Genomic DNA, 17,261 nt, shown 5'->3' on the forward strand with positions numbered 1-17,261 from the left:
ACTAAACAGGAGTTTGTATTTGTTGCTCATGATCGGCTTGAACTATTAATCTTTAAAAGGATCTCCATGTCTATTGAAATATTAACCTTTAAAAGGATCTCCATGTCTATTGAAATATTAACCTTTAAAAGGATCTCCATGTCTATTGAAATATTAACCTTTAAAAGGATCTCCATGTCTATTGAAATATTAACCTTTAAAAGGATCTCCATGTCTATTGAAATATTAACCTTTAAAAGGATCTCCATGTCTATTGAAATATTAACCTTTAAAAGGATCTCCATGTCTATTGAAATATTAACCTTTAAAAGGATCTCCATGTCTATTGAAATATTAACCTTTAAAAGGATCTCCCTGTCTATTGAAATATTAACCTTTAAAAGGATCTCCATGTCCATTGAAATATTAACCTTTAAAAGGATCTCCATGTCTATTGAAATATTAACCTTTAAAAGGATCTCCATGTCTATTGAAATATTAACCTTTAAAAGGATCTCCATGTCTATTGAAATATTAACCTTTAAAAGGATCTCCATGTCTATTGAAATATTAACCTTTAAAAGGATCTCCATGTCCATTGAAATATTAACCTTTAAAAGGATCTCCATGTCTATTGAAACATTAACCTTTAAAAGGATCTCCATGTCCATTGAAATATTAACCTTTAAAAGGATCTCCATGTCTATTGAAATATTAACCTTTAAAAGGATCTCCATGTCTATTGAAATATTAACCTTTAAAAGGATCTCCATGTCTATTGAAATATTAACCTTTAAAAGGATCTCCATGTCTATTGAAATATTAACCTTTAAAAGGATCTCCATGTCTATTGAAATATTAACCTTTAAAAGGATCTCCATGTCTATTGAAATATTAACCTTTAAAAGGATCTCCATGTCTATTGAAATATTAACCTTTAAAAGGATCTCCCTGTCTATTGAAATATTAACCTTTAAAAGGATCTCCATGTCCATTGAAATATTAACCTTTAAAAGGATCTCCATGTCTATTGAAATATTAACCTTTAAAAGGATCTCCATGTCTATTGAAATATTAACCTTTAAAAGGATCTCCATGTCTATTGAAATATTAACCTTTAAAAGGATCTCCATGTCTATTGAAATATTAACCTTTAAAAGGATCTCCATGTCCATTGAAATATTAACCTTTAAAAGGATCTCCATGTCTATTGAAACATTAACCTTTAAAAGGATCTCCATGTCCATTGAAATATTAACCTTTAAAAGGATCTCCATGTCTATTGAAATATTAACCTTTAAAAGGATCTCCATGTCTATTGAAATATTAACCTTTAAAAGGATCTCCATGTCTATTGAAATATTAACCTTTAAAAGGATCTCCATGTCTATTGAAATATTAACCTTTAAAAGGATCTCCATGTCTATTGAAATATTAACCTTTAAAAGGATCTCCATGTCTATTGAAATATTAACCTTTAAAAGGATCTCCATGTCTATTGAAATATTAACCTTTAAAAGGATCTCCATGTCTATTGAAATATTAACCTTTAAAAGGATCTCCCTGTCTATTGAAATATTAACCTTTAAAAGGATCTCCATGTCCATTGAAATATTAACCTTTAAAAGGATCTCCATGTCTATTGAAATATTAACCTTTAAAAGGATCTCCATGTCTATTGAAATATTAACCTTTAAAAGGATCTCCATGTCTATTGAAATATTAACCTTTAAAAGGATCTCCATGTCTATTGAAATATTAACCTTTAAAAGGATCTCCATGTCCATTGAAATATTAACCTTTAAAAGGATCTCCATGTCTATTGAAACATTAACCTTTAAAAGGATCTCCATGTCCATTGAAATATTAACCTTTAAAAGGATCTCCATGTCTATTGAAATATTAACCTTTAAAAGGATCTCCATGTCTATTGAAATATTAACCTTTAAAAGGATCTCCATGTCTATTGAATGTCAATTTGATCAACTTCTGATGAAATGCATTAGTCCGAGCATCTGTGACTATGTTTTTAATGAATAGCTACTTACTCTTACAGAGCAAAAAATAAGCCCGAAAATTGTAGACGTTGGACGGTGTTTGAGCATCATCCTGTAAAATCTGAAATTTCCCAATCTGGTGTTCTGAATTCAGCAGTTTCTTTTTAAATTGTGAACCAAGTTGACAAGTACCACAAATTCCACAATGCAGTCCTGGTTGAATTGTGAGTGATCCACAGAAATGGTAAAATGTACCTAAAGGCCTAATATCTGCCTTTAAGGCCAGTAACTGCTGTTGTGCACATTGATTATGTCAATAATTACCTGATTGATGCAACAAAATATTTTCCTTCCAGGGTGAAAGATGCATGGAAAGTGCCCATTGTAAAATTAGCCTGCACATTTTTCTGATCTAAATCATTAAGTGAATGATTATGTGATCTTTGCTCATAAATTGGCTCCGTTTACCAGGCAATAACCCTTGAACCTTTTGGCACTGAAAGGAATGTCTCAAAAACAGGAAAACAGCGTACATTTTAGACTTCTGTGTCTCTGATGTAGAATGGGATGCGTTAAAGGCTTATTTAAGAGGACAAATAATTAGTTATGCTACTAAAGTTAAGAAAGGGTATATGGCTCAAAGTGTTGAATTAGAAAAGCAGATTGATGAATTGGAGAAGAAATTTCAGAAGGGAGTAACAAAAGATCAGAAGATAGCTTGGACTAGATTGAAATTGCGATATAATACGTTACAGACTTGAATTTCAATTTGAATGTTTACTTAATCGAACCAAAGAACGATATTAATAGTGGGGTGAGAAGGCGCATAAAGTACTTGCATGGCAGTTAAAGAAGGAGCAAACCTCAAGGGTTATTAATACTGTTAAAAAGGATTCAATAGTTACCTATAAACCTCAGGAAATCAATGAACAGTTTAATTCATTTTATAAAAAATTATCGTCTGACGATGCCGCTTTAGTTGCCCATTCAGAGCCAGCTCTTCAGCGCTTGACGTCCTGTTTTGCAGAAACTGCCAAAATGTTTGGCCTGGAAGTCAGCCTGAAGAAAACTGAGGTCCTCCATCAGCCAGCTCCCCACCATGACTACCAGCCCCCCCACATCTCCATCGGGCAGCAAGGAGCGACAACGAGATAGACAACAGACTCGCCAAGGCAAATAGCGCCTTTGGAAGACTACACAAAAGAGTCTGGAATAACAACCAACTGAAAAACCTCACAAAGATTAGCATATACAGAGCCGTTGTCATACCCACACTCCTGTTCGGCTTCGAATCATGGGTCCTCTACCAGCATCACCTATGGCTCCTAGAACGCTTCCACCAGCATTGTCTCCGCTCCATCCTCAACATTCATTGGAGCGACTTCATCCCTAACATCAAAGTACTCGAGATGGCAGAGGCCGACAGCATTGAATCCACGCTGCTGAAGATCCAACTGCGCTGGGTAGGTCATGTCTCCAGAATGGAGGACCATCGCTTTCCCAAGATCATGTTATATGGCGAGCTCTCCACTGGCCACCGTGACAGAGGTGCACCAAAGAAGAGGTACAAGGACTGCCTAAAGAAATCTCTTGGTGCCTGCCACATTGACCACCGCCAGTGGGCTGATATCGCCTCAAACCGTGCATCTTGGCGCCTCACAGTTTGGCGGGCACCAACCTCTTTTGAAGAAGACCACAGAGCCCACTTCACTGACAAAAGACAAAGGAGGAAAAACCCAACACCCAACCCCAACCAACCAATTTTCCCTTGCAACCGCTGCAACTGCGTCGGCCTGTCCCACATCGGACTTGTCAGCCACAAACGAGCCTGCAGCTGACGTGGACATTACCTCTCCATAAATCTTCGTCCGCGAAGCCAAGCCAAAGAAGAAAAAAATATATACTTCTGAGGGGAAACAGGATAATGGATCTATTGATTTTTTTTAACTACATTAAAGTTACCAGCATTAGATGAAGAGGATATTATAGATTTGGAAGCTCCATTCACATATTTAGAAATTAAGACTGCTATGATGGAAATGCCTAATATTAGGTCACCAGGAGATGATACGTTTTCGGTGGAACTTTATAAGGTTTTTTATGAAGATTTATCTTTGGTGTTTGAGGAGGTATTACAATAAGTGACTGAACATTATGAGTTACCAGAATCTTGTTCTAGTGCTTTAATTATTGTAATTCCAAAGAAAGAAAGAAATCCATTAAAAGTGTATTTGTATAGACCTATTTCTTTCTCAAATGTGGACTATAAAATAATAGCTAAATGGTTAGCAAATCGGCTTGCTAAATATTTACCTAAACTGATCAAACAGGTTTTTTTAAAAATAGATATGCTTCGGATAATATTGTTTGACTAATTAGTTTGACCAATGCATACAGACGACACCCCAACCATCCAATGATGGTTGCAATTAATGCAGAAAAAGCTTTTGATAGGGTCAAATGGAATTTTTTTATTTAAGGTCTTGGAAAAGTTTAAATTTGGCCCTTTTTTATTGGCTGGGTTACAGCTTTATATACAAACCCAACTGCTAGGGTTGTGACAAATAGACAGATTTCATCGTTATTTAAATTAACGCATTCTACTCGACAGGGTTGTCCATTGTCACCAGCCCTATTTGCATTGGTCATTGAACCATTAGCTCAATTGATACAACAAAATGAAAAAATACAAGGGATGAGAGTTTTGGATGAAGAATATAAGATTAATTTATTTGCAGATGATGTTTTGATATACTTAACAAATCCAGAACAATCTTTGCCACATTTACGGGAATGTTTTTTGCAGTATGGATCATTATCAGGGAATAAAGTTAATTGGGATAAAAGCGTAAGTGAAATTTTACTGGTAGGTGAAGGAGATTATTCAGTTTATAAAAATGTTATTAATTTGAAATCGACAGATAAAATTAAATATATAGGAATAATTGTGAATACTGAGTATCAATCTTTATATAAATTGAATTATGTTCCATTGTTGAAAAAGATAAAAGCAGACTTAATTAAGTGGAAAGACCTTCCGTTAACTTTAATTGGCTGGGTTAATTGTATTAAAATGAATATTTTTCCATGTATTCAATATTTGTTTCAATCAATACCATGTTTTCTTACAAGGAACTTTTTTCAGGATTTAAATAAAGCTATTAGGGAATTTTTATGGAAAGGTAAATTACCAAGGGTAGCATTAAACAAGCTTACTTGGAAGTATGCATTAGGTGGATTGCAACTATCTCATTTTCAGAATTATTATGAGGCAGCCCAACTTAAATTTATTAGTGGTTTGATGGATTTGGATCAATCTCCAAGTTGGGCTAAAGTTGTGATGGCATGTATTTCTAAAACTTCATTACATCAATTTATATTTCGGTGGAATATAGATTTATTACAGAATATGATGTGCTAATATTAAAACATTTATTGATGTTATGGACAAAAAAGAATAAGACTATAGGATCAAAAGGTAAATTATCTATTTCAATGCCATTATATAATAATCAACTTATTCCTTTTTCATTGTTTAATAGTCATTTAAAGAATTAGGATTTTAAGGGTATAAAAATATTGCAGGATTGTTTTATAGGTCAATTTCTTTTTTTTATTCAATTGAAAGAGCATTTTGATATTGCTGAAGCTTCTTTATTTGTTTATTATATACTTCGGTCACTGGTAAAAAAAAATGTATGATAGAGATATGGTTTTGCCTGTATTGTCGGAGTTTGAGTCTTTGATTTCCTCTATGCCTTAAAAGGGTTATATTTCTGTTATGTATCAAGTATTACAAGATAATATGGATAAGTTGGAATGGAAGAAATCTAAGTTTAAATGGGAAAATGATTTAACTTTTGTTTTTCCTGAAGATTACTGGATGGATATGTGTCATGATACTGTTACTAGATTGACAAATGCACGATATGGAATGGTTAATTATAATTTTTTGCATAATTTTTATTAAACTCTTGAGAAATTGAAAAAGTATGGCCTTAGTAATTCAGATTCCTGTTTGAGATATGGTACGTGTGTTGGAACTTTTTTTTACATGCTGTTTGATCTTGTATGTATGTACAACCATTTTGGGAAGAAATTAAGTCAATTTTAGAAAAATTGTATAAGATTAAGTTACTATTAGATCCATCTGATTTTTTTAAACTGGGTTATGTGATTTCTTTAAAGGGATTGGGGTTGGATAAATTTCAAATCTCATTTGTATACTTAGTGTTGTCCGTAGCTTGAAAATGTATAGCAAATACATGGAAGGATAAGACAGTGATTAGTATAATGTGATGGCTTAATGAAATGAAAGCTTGTATTGTTATGGATAAAATTATTTATGTTTTGCATGATAATTATTCTTTTTTTGTTAATAAGTGGTCATTATATTTGGAATATATGCACTTAGAGGTACTTTTATTTATTTTATTCCTTTTTAAAGTTTAAAAAAAAATATATATTTATTTGGCTCTCCTTAAGAGACCTGGCTGAAGGGGTGGGGGGGGGGTTGTTTTTTTAATTTTTTTAAATTTTCATATATATATATATATATATACATTTTGTTGTGAAGTGTATTTTGTATGTTTACCAATAATTTTTCAATAAATAAAGTTTGAAAAAAAGACTTTGTGTCTCTGTGCTACCTCCTCTGACAGGTAGAAAAGCCACAGTAGGAAATGGTCCACAATGATGTCAGGATTGCATTCAGCTAACTTCAAGTTTACAGCCTACGCACCTCTCGAATTGGTGGGGTTGTTTTGGGGCCTTGGGTAGTTGAAGGGTGGCCATTCCAAAGGAGGACATGTGTGTGTGTGTGTGTGTGTGTGTGTGTTTGTGTGTGTGTGTGTGTTTGTTTGCATTTGTTGTTTTTGCAATGCCATTTAAATTAAATGGTAATTATATTATATATGTTATATAAATATGATAATATATGGTAATCTATGACCATCAATTTAAAAGCTCAACTAAAGTAGCTCCTAGAGAGAGAGAGAGAGAGAGAGAGAGAGAGAGAGAGAGAGAGAGAGAGAGGGACAAAAACACCATAATTGGAGTGAGGCATAAATACAGATGTGCAGGTAAATGTACAGATAGAAAAGCAGAAATTTCAATATGTTTCAACATTGTAGAAAGGAAAGTGGGTTCATAGAATTAAACATGTGGGAGGGAAAAAGTGAAGGCGATAAATGGGTTAGTCCCAGGATTACATATGGAGCAAATGTTTAAGGAATTGAATGTTAGATCACAGTTTGATCAAACAGAATCATCAGATACATCAGGAAAAAAAAATCCCAGCCTGCTCTCAGAACTGAAATATTTTTTATTCAAGTAAAACTTCATACCTAAAGTATGTCCCAAGTGATTCTGCTTTGAATTCTCAGGCTGCAGGCATGGTTGTTCCACTGAAATGATATTTGGGCATTACCATTTGCTTTGAAGTTCTCATTTCATTGCTTTGCTAGTAAACACAGATCTTAATTATTTACTTGGGCAATTATATATAGAGGTTGGAGGGGAAGTCTTTGGGAAGAGGTATCTGGCTAGTGTTAGTTGAATGTGAGGCTTCTTTATTACAAACATGTAGTCTTTCCAGAGGTTTCCTGATTTATAGACCCACCTGTGTCAGGCAGTAAATACCCCAGGGGAGGGAATATATGGATGGTTGCTGGTACTGTTCATGGGGACTTCAGAGCTCCAGAATTTTGGAGTGAGGGCAAGTTGGCAAAATGGATGTTGCTGAAAGAGGAGATGGTTCTGAATACCAAGATTTAATTACAACTAGAAATAAGTGTAGAAACATAGAAAATAGGTATAGGAGTAGGCCATTTGACCCTTCAAGCCTACACCGCCATTCATTTTGATCATGGCTGATCATCCACTCAGTACCCTGTTACAGCTCTCTCTCCATACCCACTGATCCCCCGAGTTCCAAGTACTAAATCTAACTCTCTCTTAAATATAGCTATGGAACCGGCCTCAATCACTTCCTGTGGCAGAGAATTCCATAAATTCACCACCCTCTGAGTGAAAAAATTCTTCCTCATCTCAGTCCTAAAGGACTTCCCCTTTATCCTTAAACTGTAACCCCTGGTTCTAGACTTGCTCAACATTGGGAACAATCTTCTTGTATCTAGCCTGTCAAATCCCTTAAGAATTTTGAATGTTTCTATTAAATCTCCTCTTAATCGTCTAAACTCCAGAGAGCACAAGCCCAGTCATTCTAGCCTTTCTTCACATGCAAGTCCTGCCATCCCTAGTATCAATCTGGTAAACCTTTTCTGGACTCTCTCCATGGCAATGATGTCCTTCCTCAGATAAGGAGACCAAAACTGAACACAATACTCCAGGTGAGATCTCACCAAGCCCCTATACAATTGCATCAATACCTCTCTGCTTCTGAACTCGAATCCTCTTTATATGAACGCCAACATACCATTCGCCATTTTTACTGCTTGCTGCACCTGCCTGCCCACTTTTAATGACTGATGCACAGCGACGCCCAGGTCTCTTTGCATCACCCCTTTTCCTAATTGGATACCATTAAGATAGTACTCAGCCCTCCCATTCTTTCCTCCAAAATGGATAACCACACACTTATCCACATTATATTGCATCTGCCATGCATTTGCCCACTCACTCAACCTGTCTAAGTCACCCTGCACACTCTTATCAGCCTCTACACAGCTTACAATCCCACCCAGCTTCGTGTCGTCTGCAAACTTGGAAATCCTGTTTTCTATTTCCACATCTAAATCATTAATATATATCGTAAATAACTGGGGTCCGAGCACTGAGCCTTGTGGTACCCCACTAGTAAGTGACTGCCATTCCAAAAAGTACCCGTTTATTCCTACTCTTTACTTCCTATCTGTCAACCAATTCTCTATCCACCTCGATACCATATCCCCTATACCATGTGCCTTAAGTTTATATAGTAATCTCCTGTGTGGGACCTTATCAAAAGCCTTCTGAAAATCCAGGTAAACCACATCTACGGGTTCTCCCCTATCCACTCTACTAGTTATATCCTCAAAAAATTCAATAAGATTAGTCTGACACGATTTTCCCTTCATAAAACCGTGCTGGATCTGACCAATGAATTCACCACTTTTCAGATGTGCCGCAATCACATCTTTAATAACTGACTCTAACATTTTCCCCACTACCGATGTCAAGCTAACCGGTCTATAATTCCCTGTTTTCTCTTTCCCTTCCTTTTCAAAAAGTGGAGTTACATTAGCCACCCTCCAGTCCTCAGGAACTACTCCAGAATCTAACATTCAGTATGTTTAAAAAATGTTTCCATCTTACCCAACTCTATAGCCTTTTCTGATATTAAAATAACCATCTTTCTACCTCTTTACTCTTGTCATTTCCACTAAATGGCTTTTAGGCATTGCAAGTTTTCTGCTGTGGTGTCAAGGGAATTGACATTTTATGATGGTTTAATAACACTTTGAGATATGCTCAGATTTATTGCGGGACAATAAATGTGATTTTAATCTACATCAGGTAATTTGAAGGCAAGTCTTTCCCTTGACCATTTACTTCTAAGTCACATTTAAATGTGGCTCCATTTTATTCCTCCATTCATTCTTAGATCCTCTATAAATGTTAACAGGAGCAATGTGAGGGATTAGGAAACTGTAACTGACATAAGGTTAGTGATGGGTGAAGAGTCTCCAAGAAGCTCTAGTGCTTGCAAGGAGACATAGAAAGTGTAGAATTATGCTCTCTGCACCAAATGTAACATATGTAAATAAAACATAACTACACTTGTGGTCACCTTACTGTAGGTGTGATGTCAAATTTAGATTAATTACAAAAATCCATGCAAGACTACACAAAGAACAAATACAACCTCCAACCTCCTGGGTGAAATGGAGATTCCAGATGAAAAGGGAAACAACAAAGGGCCTAAATTAGGGCCTCAATTAAACCTGCTTCAAAACCAAATCCAGTGTAGTATGAATCAGCAAAGGTTCACTCCTAGATCAATGCCTTCTACACCTGATTTGACCACCAGAACAAGGAAGAGACACTACGCACCCCCATCTCTCCTGAAGATCCTCCACTGTCAGTATCCAAGGAAGTCATTTGTACTGCCTCCATGAGAGTGAATACAAGGAAAACATCCAGTCCGGATGGAGTATCCAGCTGAGTACCGAAAACCTGTGCTGATCAACTTGCCAAAGTATTTGTGGATATCTTCAATATTGCACTCTAGCAGGGTGTGGGGCCCACCTGTTTCAAACACACCTTAATCGCACCTGTGCCCACAAAGAGTGTGTGAACCTGATTAAATGACTACTGACTAGTGGCATTCACATCCACAGTGATGAAATGTTTTGGGAGGATGGTGTTGAAGCCTATCACCTCCTGTCTGAATGGTGACATAGATCCATCCCAATTTGCTTATCACAACAACAGGTCTATAGCAGATGTAATTTTATTGGCTCTACACAAAGCCCTGGAACACCTGGACAGCAAAGACACATATATCAAGATGCTCTTAATTTACCACATTTTGGCATTCAACACCATCATCCCCTCAAAACTGATCAGTAAACTCAAAGACCTGAGCCTCAATACCCCACTGTGTAATTGGATCCTGGATTTCCTCACCTCTAGATAACAATCAATGAGGATTTGTAAGAACATCTCCTCCACAATCTCTAACATTAGTGGAGCACAACAGGGCTGTGTTCTTAGCCCTTTGCTCTACTCACTTCACACCTACAGTATGTCTGTGTTTCTCTGTGTGGACAATAACACCATCCATAAATTTGCTAACGATACCATGGTAGTGGGCTGTATAAAAGTTAACATAAGTGAGGGAGATCAAAAACTTAGCTTAAAGGTGTACTAACAACTCACCAAAACCAAGGAGTTGATTGTGTACTCCAGGTGATGAAAACCAAAAGTGTACGATCCAATGATCATTGGGGGATCAGAAGTGGAGAAGGTGAGCAAATTTAAATTCCTGGGAGTCACCATTTCAGAGAACCTTTTCTGGACCCAACACTTGACCAACATCATGAAAAAAAAGCATGTCAGCACCTCTTCATTCTCAGGAGTTTGCAGAGATTCGAAAACTTTAGCAAACATCTACAGATGTGTAGTGGGAAGTATGCTGACTGGCTGCATCATGGCCTGGTATGGGGATACCAATATTTTAGAATGGAAAGCCCTGCTAAAGGTAGTGGACACAGCCCAGCCCAGAGATTCATTTAAGGACTCTTACTTTGCACAATATTTATTATTGAATATTAATTTTCTCTATTGCACAGATTGTTTGCACTTTCTTCTTGTTTACATTTCTCGCTTTTGTTTACATAGCTTTCTTAACTAGTGTAGTGACGCACCTATATAGCGTGGCTCACCTATGCAACGAGCAAACTGGCCCCAGCGGTCACAGACAGGAAAGCAATTGATGGCATCCAACGAGGTGAGCCTCGCACGGGAAGCCCACTTCACTCTGTCCTGCTGGGCATGGGGGTTTGAATCGCAGGTTTTTGGTTTTGGAGTAAAGGAGTTCGCACTGAGACATTGCTGGGCTCGGCTCGTTTCTTTCACACTTCTTGCTCAATGCAGCTAACCTCCATTGCTCGTGTGGCACATAGTAGTTTATTTTTTCATGACCAATAAATAGAAATTCTCTGGCCCACAGGAAAAAAGAATCTTAGGGTTGTATGTGCTCTGACAATAAATCTGAACTTTGACTGCTTCAATACCAGCCTCATGCTGACAAATAAGAGATGCCGATAACATAGTAGTGTATCCCCAATTGTCTCTTTCACCCTTTTCCCAGTCCATTTTCATTGGTCAGACTGGCTTAAAATTAGGAATTCCATCTCTATGGCAATCTGCAAGAGGAACAAATTTCAACCACAAAGTAATGCAGACTTAAATATAATGACAATTATGGAGTAATTGATAGTAGCATTGACAATGCTTGGCCATTGATGCACTTATGCTAATCAGCTATAATAATTGTGACAGTCACTTGACAACTAGCTGTCCCTGCTGGATTCCTGGCATTGTGGGTGCACATAGTCAGCCTGGGTTGAGTTTTATATGGTTCTATGCCACCAGCATGATGTTGCCTATGGATTGGTTTATCATAAAATAGAAGATACACTGCCAACCACCTTCTATCCCTTACATTAATAACTAAAAACTTTTCAGACCACATCTATATGATTTTTAAAACTACACTGAACATTTTGGATCATGGATCATCTCAGCAGACCACATGCATCAATCTTTTGATTAAATATTTTGTCAAATCAATCAATTAATCAATAACCTAGCATAAATATAAACCTGTGAGAAATGCAGAATTTTATGGTATGTAAATTAGGGTTGGGGAAAGACTGTGGTTGGACTGTGGTGGTGCACATAACTGCAGTGGCAAACCGGCCCCGCTGGTCACGTGTGGTCAGCGGGGCCAGCAACGGCAAAGATGGCTCTGTAGGTCCTTCTCTTCTGGTACAAACCGGAAGTACCTGAATGCGCTTACGTCAACATGATGTGAGATCCGGTATGCGAGGGGCAAACTTTGGACGGCCTTAAAGGCTGCAGCGTGAACTTCAAAGTAAATCAGTTGTGTTTAATGAGCTCACAGCCTGCTGAGTCTTTCTTTTTGCTGCACTCGTGCACAACTCACTGCAGAACCATCTGATTTCTGACTCTCTGGGTGAGGGAAACTATCAGGAAGCTAATAAGGACAAAATAGTTGTTGAACCATCTGGGAGTAGAAGGCCACGGTAGAATGTATCAGAGATAATGTGCTTTTTAAAGCATCTTCAAGGGTTGAAGAAAAAGATTTACTGAACTATACGACTGTTTCAAATCCTTACCATGTGGTACAGGAAGTTATTCTGAGCCTGTAATTGCCTAATGCTTCTGCACATGTAATATTAGAGATGGTACCTGTACCTAAGCAGCACTTTCCAAATTAAATAGTTGAATGACTAGATCTATTTTGCTGCATTTCTAATCTCTGGCTGGTGGACACATGATTACACTTTTACCTTATGTTCAATCAGCACACATCAATGAGTCACAACACAACCTAGCTATACTTAATTTTATTTCTTTTCTATCTTCGTTATTCTTCAAAAAATATGGCAAGACAATTAAAGCTTTAAATATGTCCATGTAACTGATACTAACACCCACAATTACAAACAATATATTAATTGTGGGGCATTACATTTAACAATGAATTTTAAAATATTTTGCTTGATTCCTCTTTATTTTGAGAGAATACTTTCTTTAATGTAAACTTACTTTTGGGAATTAATTCCATCAATTGCTCGGATCATTCTTTCATTTAATTCTTCCTCAAATCTCCTTTTCTGTGACTTTGTTCTGCAACAGTAAAATCAGTTACCTGTCAATGTGCAGTACAAAATATTTATTCGGTGAAATGCAGCACCGTGAGGTTTGGAGGAACTTCGAAGGATCAACCTATTTTGCATAACTCAAGATTTTTGCTGGTGATTAGTTACTGGCTCCACATTAGACTTAAAAATGGTGCTTTGGGACAATACGAGCCACAAGACCAGAGCTGGTGAACTGGAATAGGGCATATTGGTATCATCATGAGCAAAGAAGGAACTTGATAGTGGTCTGGCACCTTAAGCAGTTAAGGCAATAGAACAGGAGATTTTGCTTGTTTTTTTTGTACAAGAACAGATATAAATTTCTCAGCATATCTGTAATTTTATCACCAGCATGCTCGAATTTCAAAACCACATAAAAGCTTGATTTGATAGTTTCCCACTGTTAATTTAATGATGTTTTTCACTGCTAAAATAACAGTCAAAAAAAATCACAAAATATTTTTACTCCTCCCATGATATTGATATACAGGGTAATAGAATGAAAATCTAAGCAATCTTAAGTATAGGAACACAAATGAGCTATCAGCAGGAGATAAGGAGATTTCTGGCGGCGAGAGTGAAATAAAAGTTGCCCATGAAAGAAGGGAATCAACACAAACCTTTCTGTGCATCGATGGAAACGGTATTGAACCATTGGCATATCCTGCAAAAGTGGAATAATACGTGATTATTATTCCCTGGAATAAAGTGAAAACAGCGAGAAAATATGCTTCCACAGACATCCTGACTCGGTGTGCTGAATTGGTGTACGTTTTTTTGCATTAGTGCCCAATCAAAGTTGTAACCAAATATTGATAACTTGGGGCAAAAATTGGTTTTAAAAATCTGTTAGGATGATTTGGACCCAAAGTATGATCTGTGTCGTTCCTGACAACAGCTCCTGAATCAAACAGCTGCTGTTCCTTTTCTGTGAACAACCATGAGAAGCTAAAGCACCCAATCCATGCTGACCATGTCGTCATAAAGATGAAAGCAGCTGCAGCAGAAGGAATGGCCCACATCTTCATTCTGTGGGGTCACGTTAATATCAGATGTTGAATGTCATTTCCATGAATGGATCAAGCCACAGCAAAGCACAGGCTTGTTATCTGGACAGACATAGCAGCTCATTTAAGCTAAGCATGATGCAGTAAACACTATGAGATCTGGCAGTTGTGTTACAAACATGCAGAGCTTTAAAAACTCTTGAAGCCAGGTACAGATATTGACAACCTGGTCTATCTTGGTTGGGAGGGGGTGGCCTTTAATTGGAGCTAAAAATAAAATTTGTTCTCTAATTTCTGTCAGCAAGTCAACATCAAGCATGGTACATGCTGATGATGTCATCCTGTGAGCAAATGACGATGGATGGGTCAGTTGGACCCAGTTAAATTTTCATAATGATGTCACTTCTGCCAGAAATAGGTGTCAGAAAAAAATCCAGAACATTTATTTTATGCATAATCTGTTAAAAAAATTTAAAAAATTATAATTTTCCAAATATTCCAGGAATGTCTTTAAACAAAAACAATCATTTATTTTGTGTGTGGAACAAAATATTCCAGTTACAGGGCTATTATTTCATAGTGGCAACGTTTATATGAACAATATTCCTGTTTTGGTCTTTACAATGTACAGTGCTCTGGGGTTAATATTTACAGGGGGCTCAAACTGGAGGAGTATTGCAATTTCAATATTTGATAAACAATGTTCATAAGAGTATTATGGTAAAACTATAGAATGAATTGATAAATAAACTATAGAACAAATCTGCTATTTCCTGAGTCTTGGTTACATGTGTCTGGGAATTCAGGGCTGTTCATCAACTGTTAGCTCATTAGACTTAACTCTCATTGCTGGAAGCTGTCATGACTTCCATTCTGGAATCAGCAAATGTTCTCGCTTGTATGGATGTAGCAAATAATCTCAGCAATGTTTGATAATTTTTCCAACTAGACAATGATCAACATTTAAAAAGATAAAACAACATCTTTGGACTTATTTTATTTTTTCCACTATTATTTCACTAAGTTCTTTTTCAAATATCTTGGTTGCTTTTAGGGCAGCCTTTATTTGGGTTTGGACTAATGATAATTGTGGGACAGGACCTACAGTGATGGACAATGGCAGGCAACAGTCTCACACAGTTCTACAACTCATGCTGAACTGAAATTCTAGCCTCTATTTCTCATTCTGACACGGCTTGCTTCATTTAGCAGTGATCATTGTTTTGAGCCAGTCCTGAATTCACCATTATTTTTTTTCATGCATTTAAAGTTAGAGTTTGTTCTCGAGCAAACTCCCAACCCACCCCCTGTGCTGAGCATTAAGTGGAAAATAAACAGAAAACACATTGAAGTTAGTAATTTTCGAACCACCATTGGTGTACCTTATGCAGGATTTCAAATGTCTTTTTTGTGTGGAATTCTTTGGTACCAATTATTGTTTCACATTGCATCATGTAGAACAGTGTGCTGTTGCTAAAGTAAAATCAGCACTCTGACCTCCTATAGTTTTCTGTTTGAGCCCACTGGTAACTCATATTCATTTAATATTATTTAAAGTGATCTAAATGAGAAATAGAATAATGACAGTTTATAAGAATGTGTTACAACTATACAAGAAGTTAGTGAGACACTCTTCATGTGAAAGCATTGTTTGCAGATTAGGTTGCCCAGCTAAAAGAAGGATGTCATTAAGTTGCAACAAGTGAGTGATATAATTCACAAAGATATTACTGGAACTGGATGACATGAGTTATAAGGAAAGACTGAAAAGACTAAAATTTGTTCCTTGAAGTGTAGGTGATTGAGGGATGTCTTTATATAAGCAGATAACATCATGAGTGGCACAGATAAAGTGAATGCTCACAGTCTTTTACCCAGGAAAGGGAAATCTAAAATTGGAGAGCATAGATTTGAAATGAGAGGGTAATGATTTAAAAGGGACACAGAGCAACTTTTTCATAGAGAATGGTGGGTATGTGGAATGAGCTGCCAGAGGATGTGGTAGGGCTACGTAAAGTTGTAACATTTAGACTCAACAGACAGTGGAGAAAGCCCAGAGCAGACAGATTGGTGTGGGAATGGGAATTAAAATATCATGCAACCAGGAGCTTGGGATGGCCATTGAAGATAGAACACAGATGCTCTGCAAAATGGTTCCCAAGTCTGTGCTTCATCTCACTGATGTAGAGGAGGCTACACATCAGGACCACCAAATACAGTAGATGATGTTAGAAAAGGTGCACATGAATCTTTACCTCACTGTTTCAATCCATGGATGGTGGTGAGTGAGAAAGTGTAAGAGCAAATATGACTGCAGGATGTAAAAATCCCCTTCTTGTGCATCTCCAGATCAACTAAATATTCATTTAGATCAATGCTCTCAGGAGTTGCCAAGATTTTTCACTACTCCCCTTTTACATAACAAACAATTAAAATTCCCTGTGTGGCAACAAGCCAAGAGTGTTTCAATAAACATCTAAGCAAGATTAGGACTTTTCTTTCCTTCTATAGTTTTTCCACATTGTTAAACTTTTAATTATGATTCTATGCTACACAATTATTCCATTACTGTCATCTAATTTAGAGACTGGAATGTTATTCCAGAGCAGTGAATTTACAATAGCCTCTCACAGATTTAAGCCTTTTCCATTTAATGGAAACTATTGTTATAACTACAGCTACAAATTATGGGTTGCTGTGTTAGCATTTAATTGTGGGACTCAGCACATAAGAAGGTCCTCTGTTGTTGAAGGACTATTAAGCATCCCATCATGATTGCTTGCACTGCAGTTTTTAAAGCAGATAAATAATACAAATTATTCTGAGAAACAGCAGAAGTTTCTGCAACTCTGCCGAGGATTAAATATGAAATATTGTTGATGCTG

The 17,261-nt window shown here is 36.7% G+C and overlaps 1 protein-coding gene across 7 annotated transcripts in view; it reads right to left on the reverse strand.

The window, feature by feature from the left end:
* Positions 1-17,261, reverse strand: part of LOC138751634 (adenylate cyclase type 2-like) — a 650,763-nt gene that overhangs the window by 99,425 nt on the left and 534,077 nt on the right. For all 7 annotated transcript variants that reach the window (XR_011350095.1, XM_069914176.1, XM_069914177.1 and 4 more), the window contains 2 exons: positions 13,990-14,033; positions 13,275-13,355 (listed from right to left, as the gene is read on the reverse strand). Coding sequence is in view for 6 of the 7 variants with exons in the window: in XM_069914176.1 (XP_069770277.1) it covers positions 13,275-13,355; positions 13,990-14,033 (125 nt within the window). In the remaining variant the exon portion in view is untranslated. The remainder of the gene's footprint in view (positions 1-13,274; positions 13,356-13,989; positions 14,034-17,261) is intronic.

Source organism: Narcine bancroftii, chromosome 1 (genome assembly GCF_036971445.1).
Source record: "Narcine bancroftii isolate sNarBan1 chromosome 1, sNarBan1.hap1, whole genome shotgun sequence".
NCBI lineage: Eukaryota > Metazoa > Chordata > Chondrichthyes > Torpediniformes > Narcinidae > Narcine > Narcine bancroftii.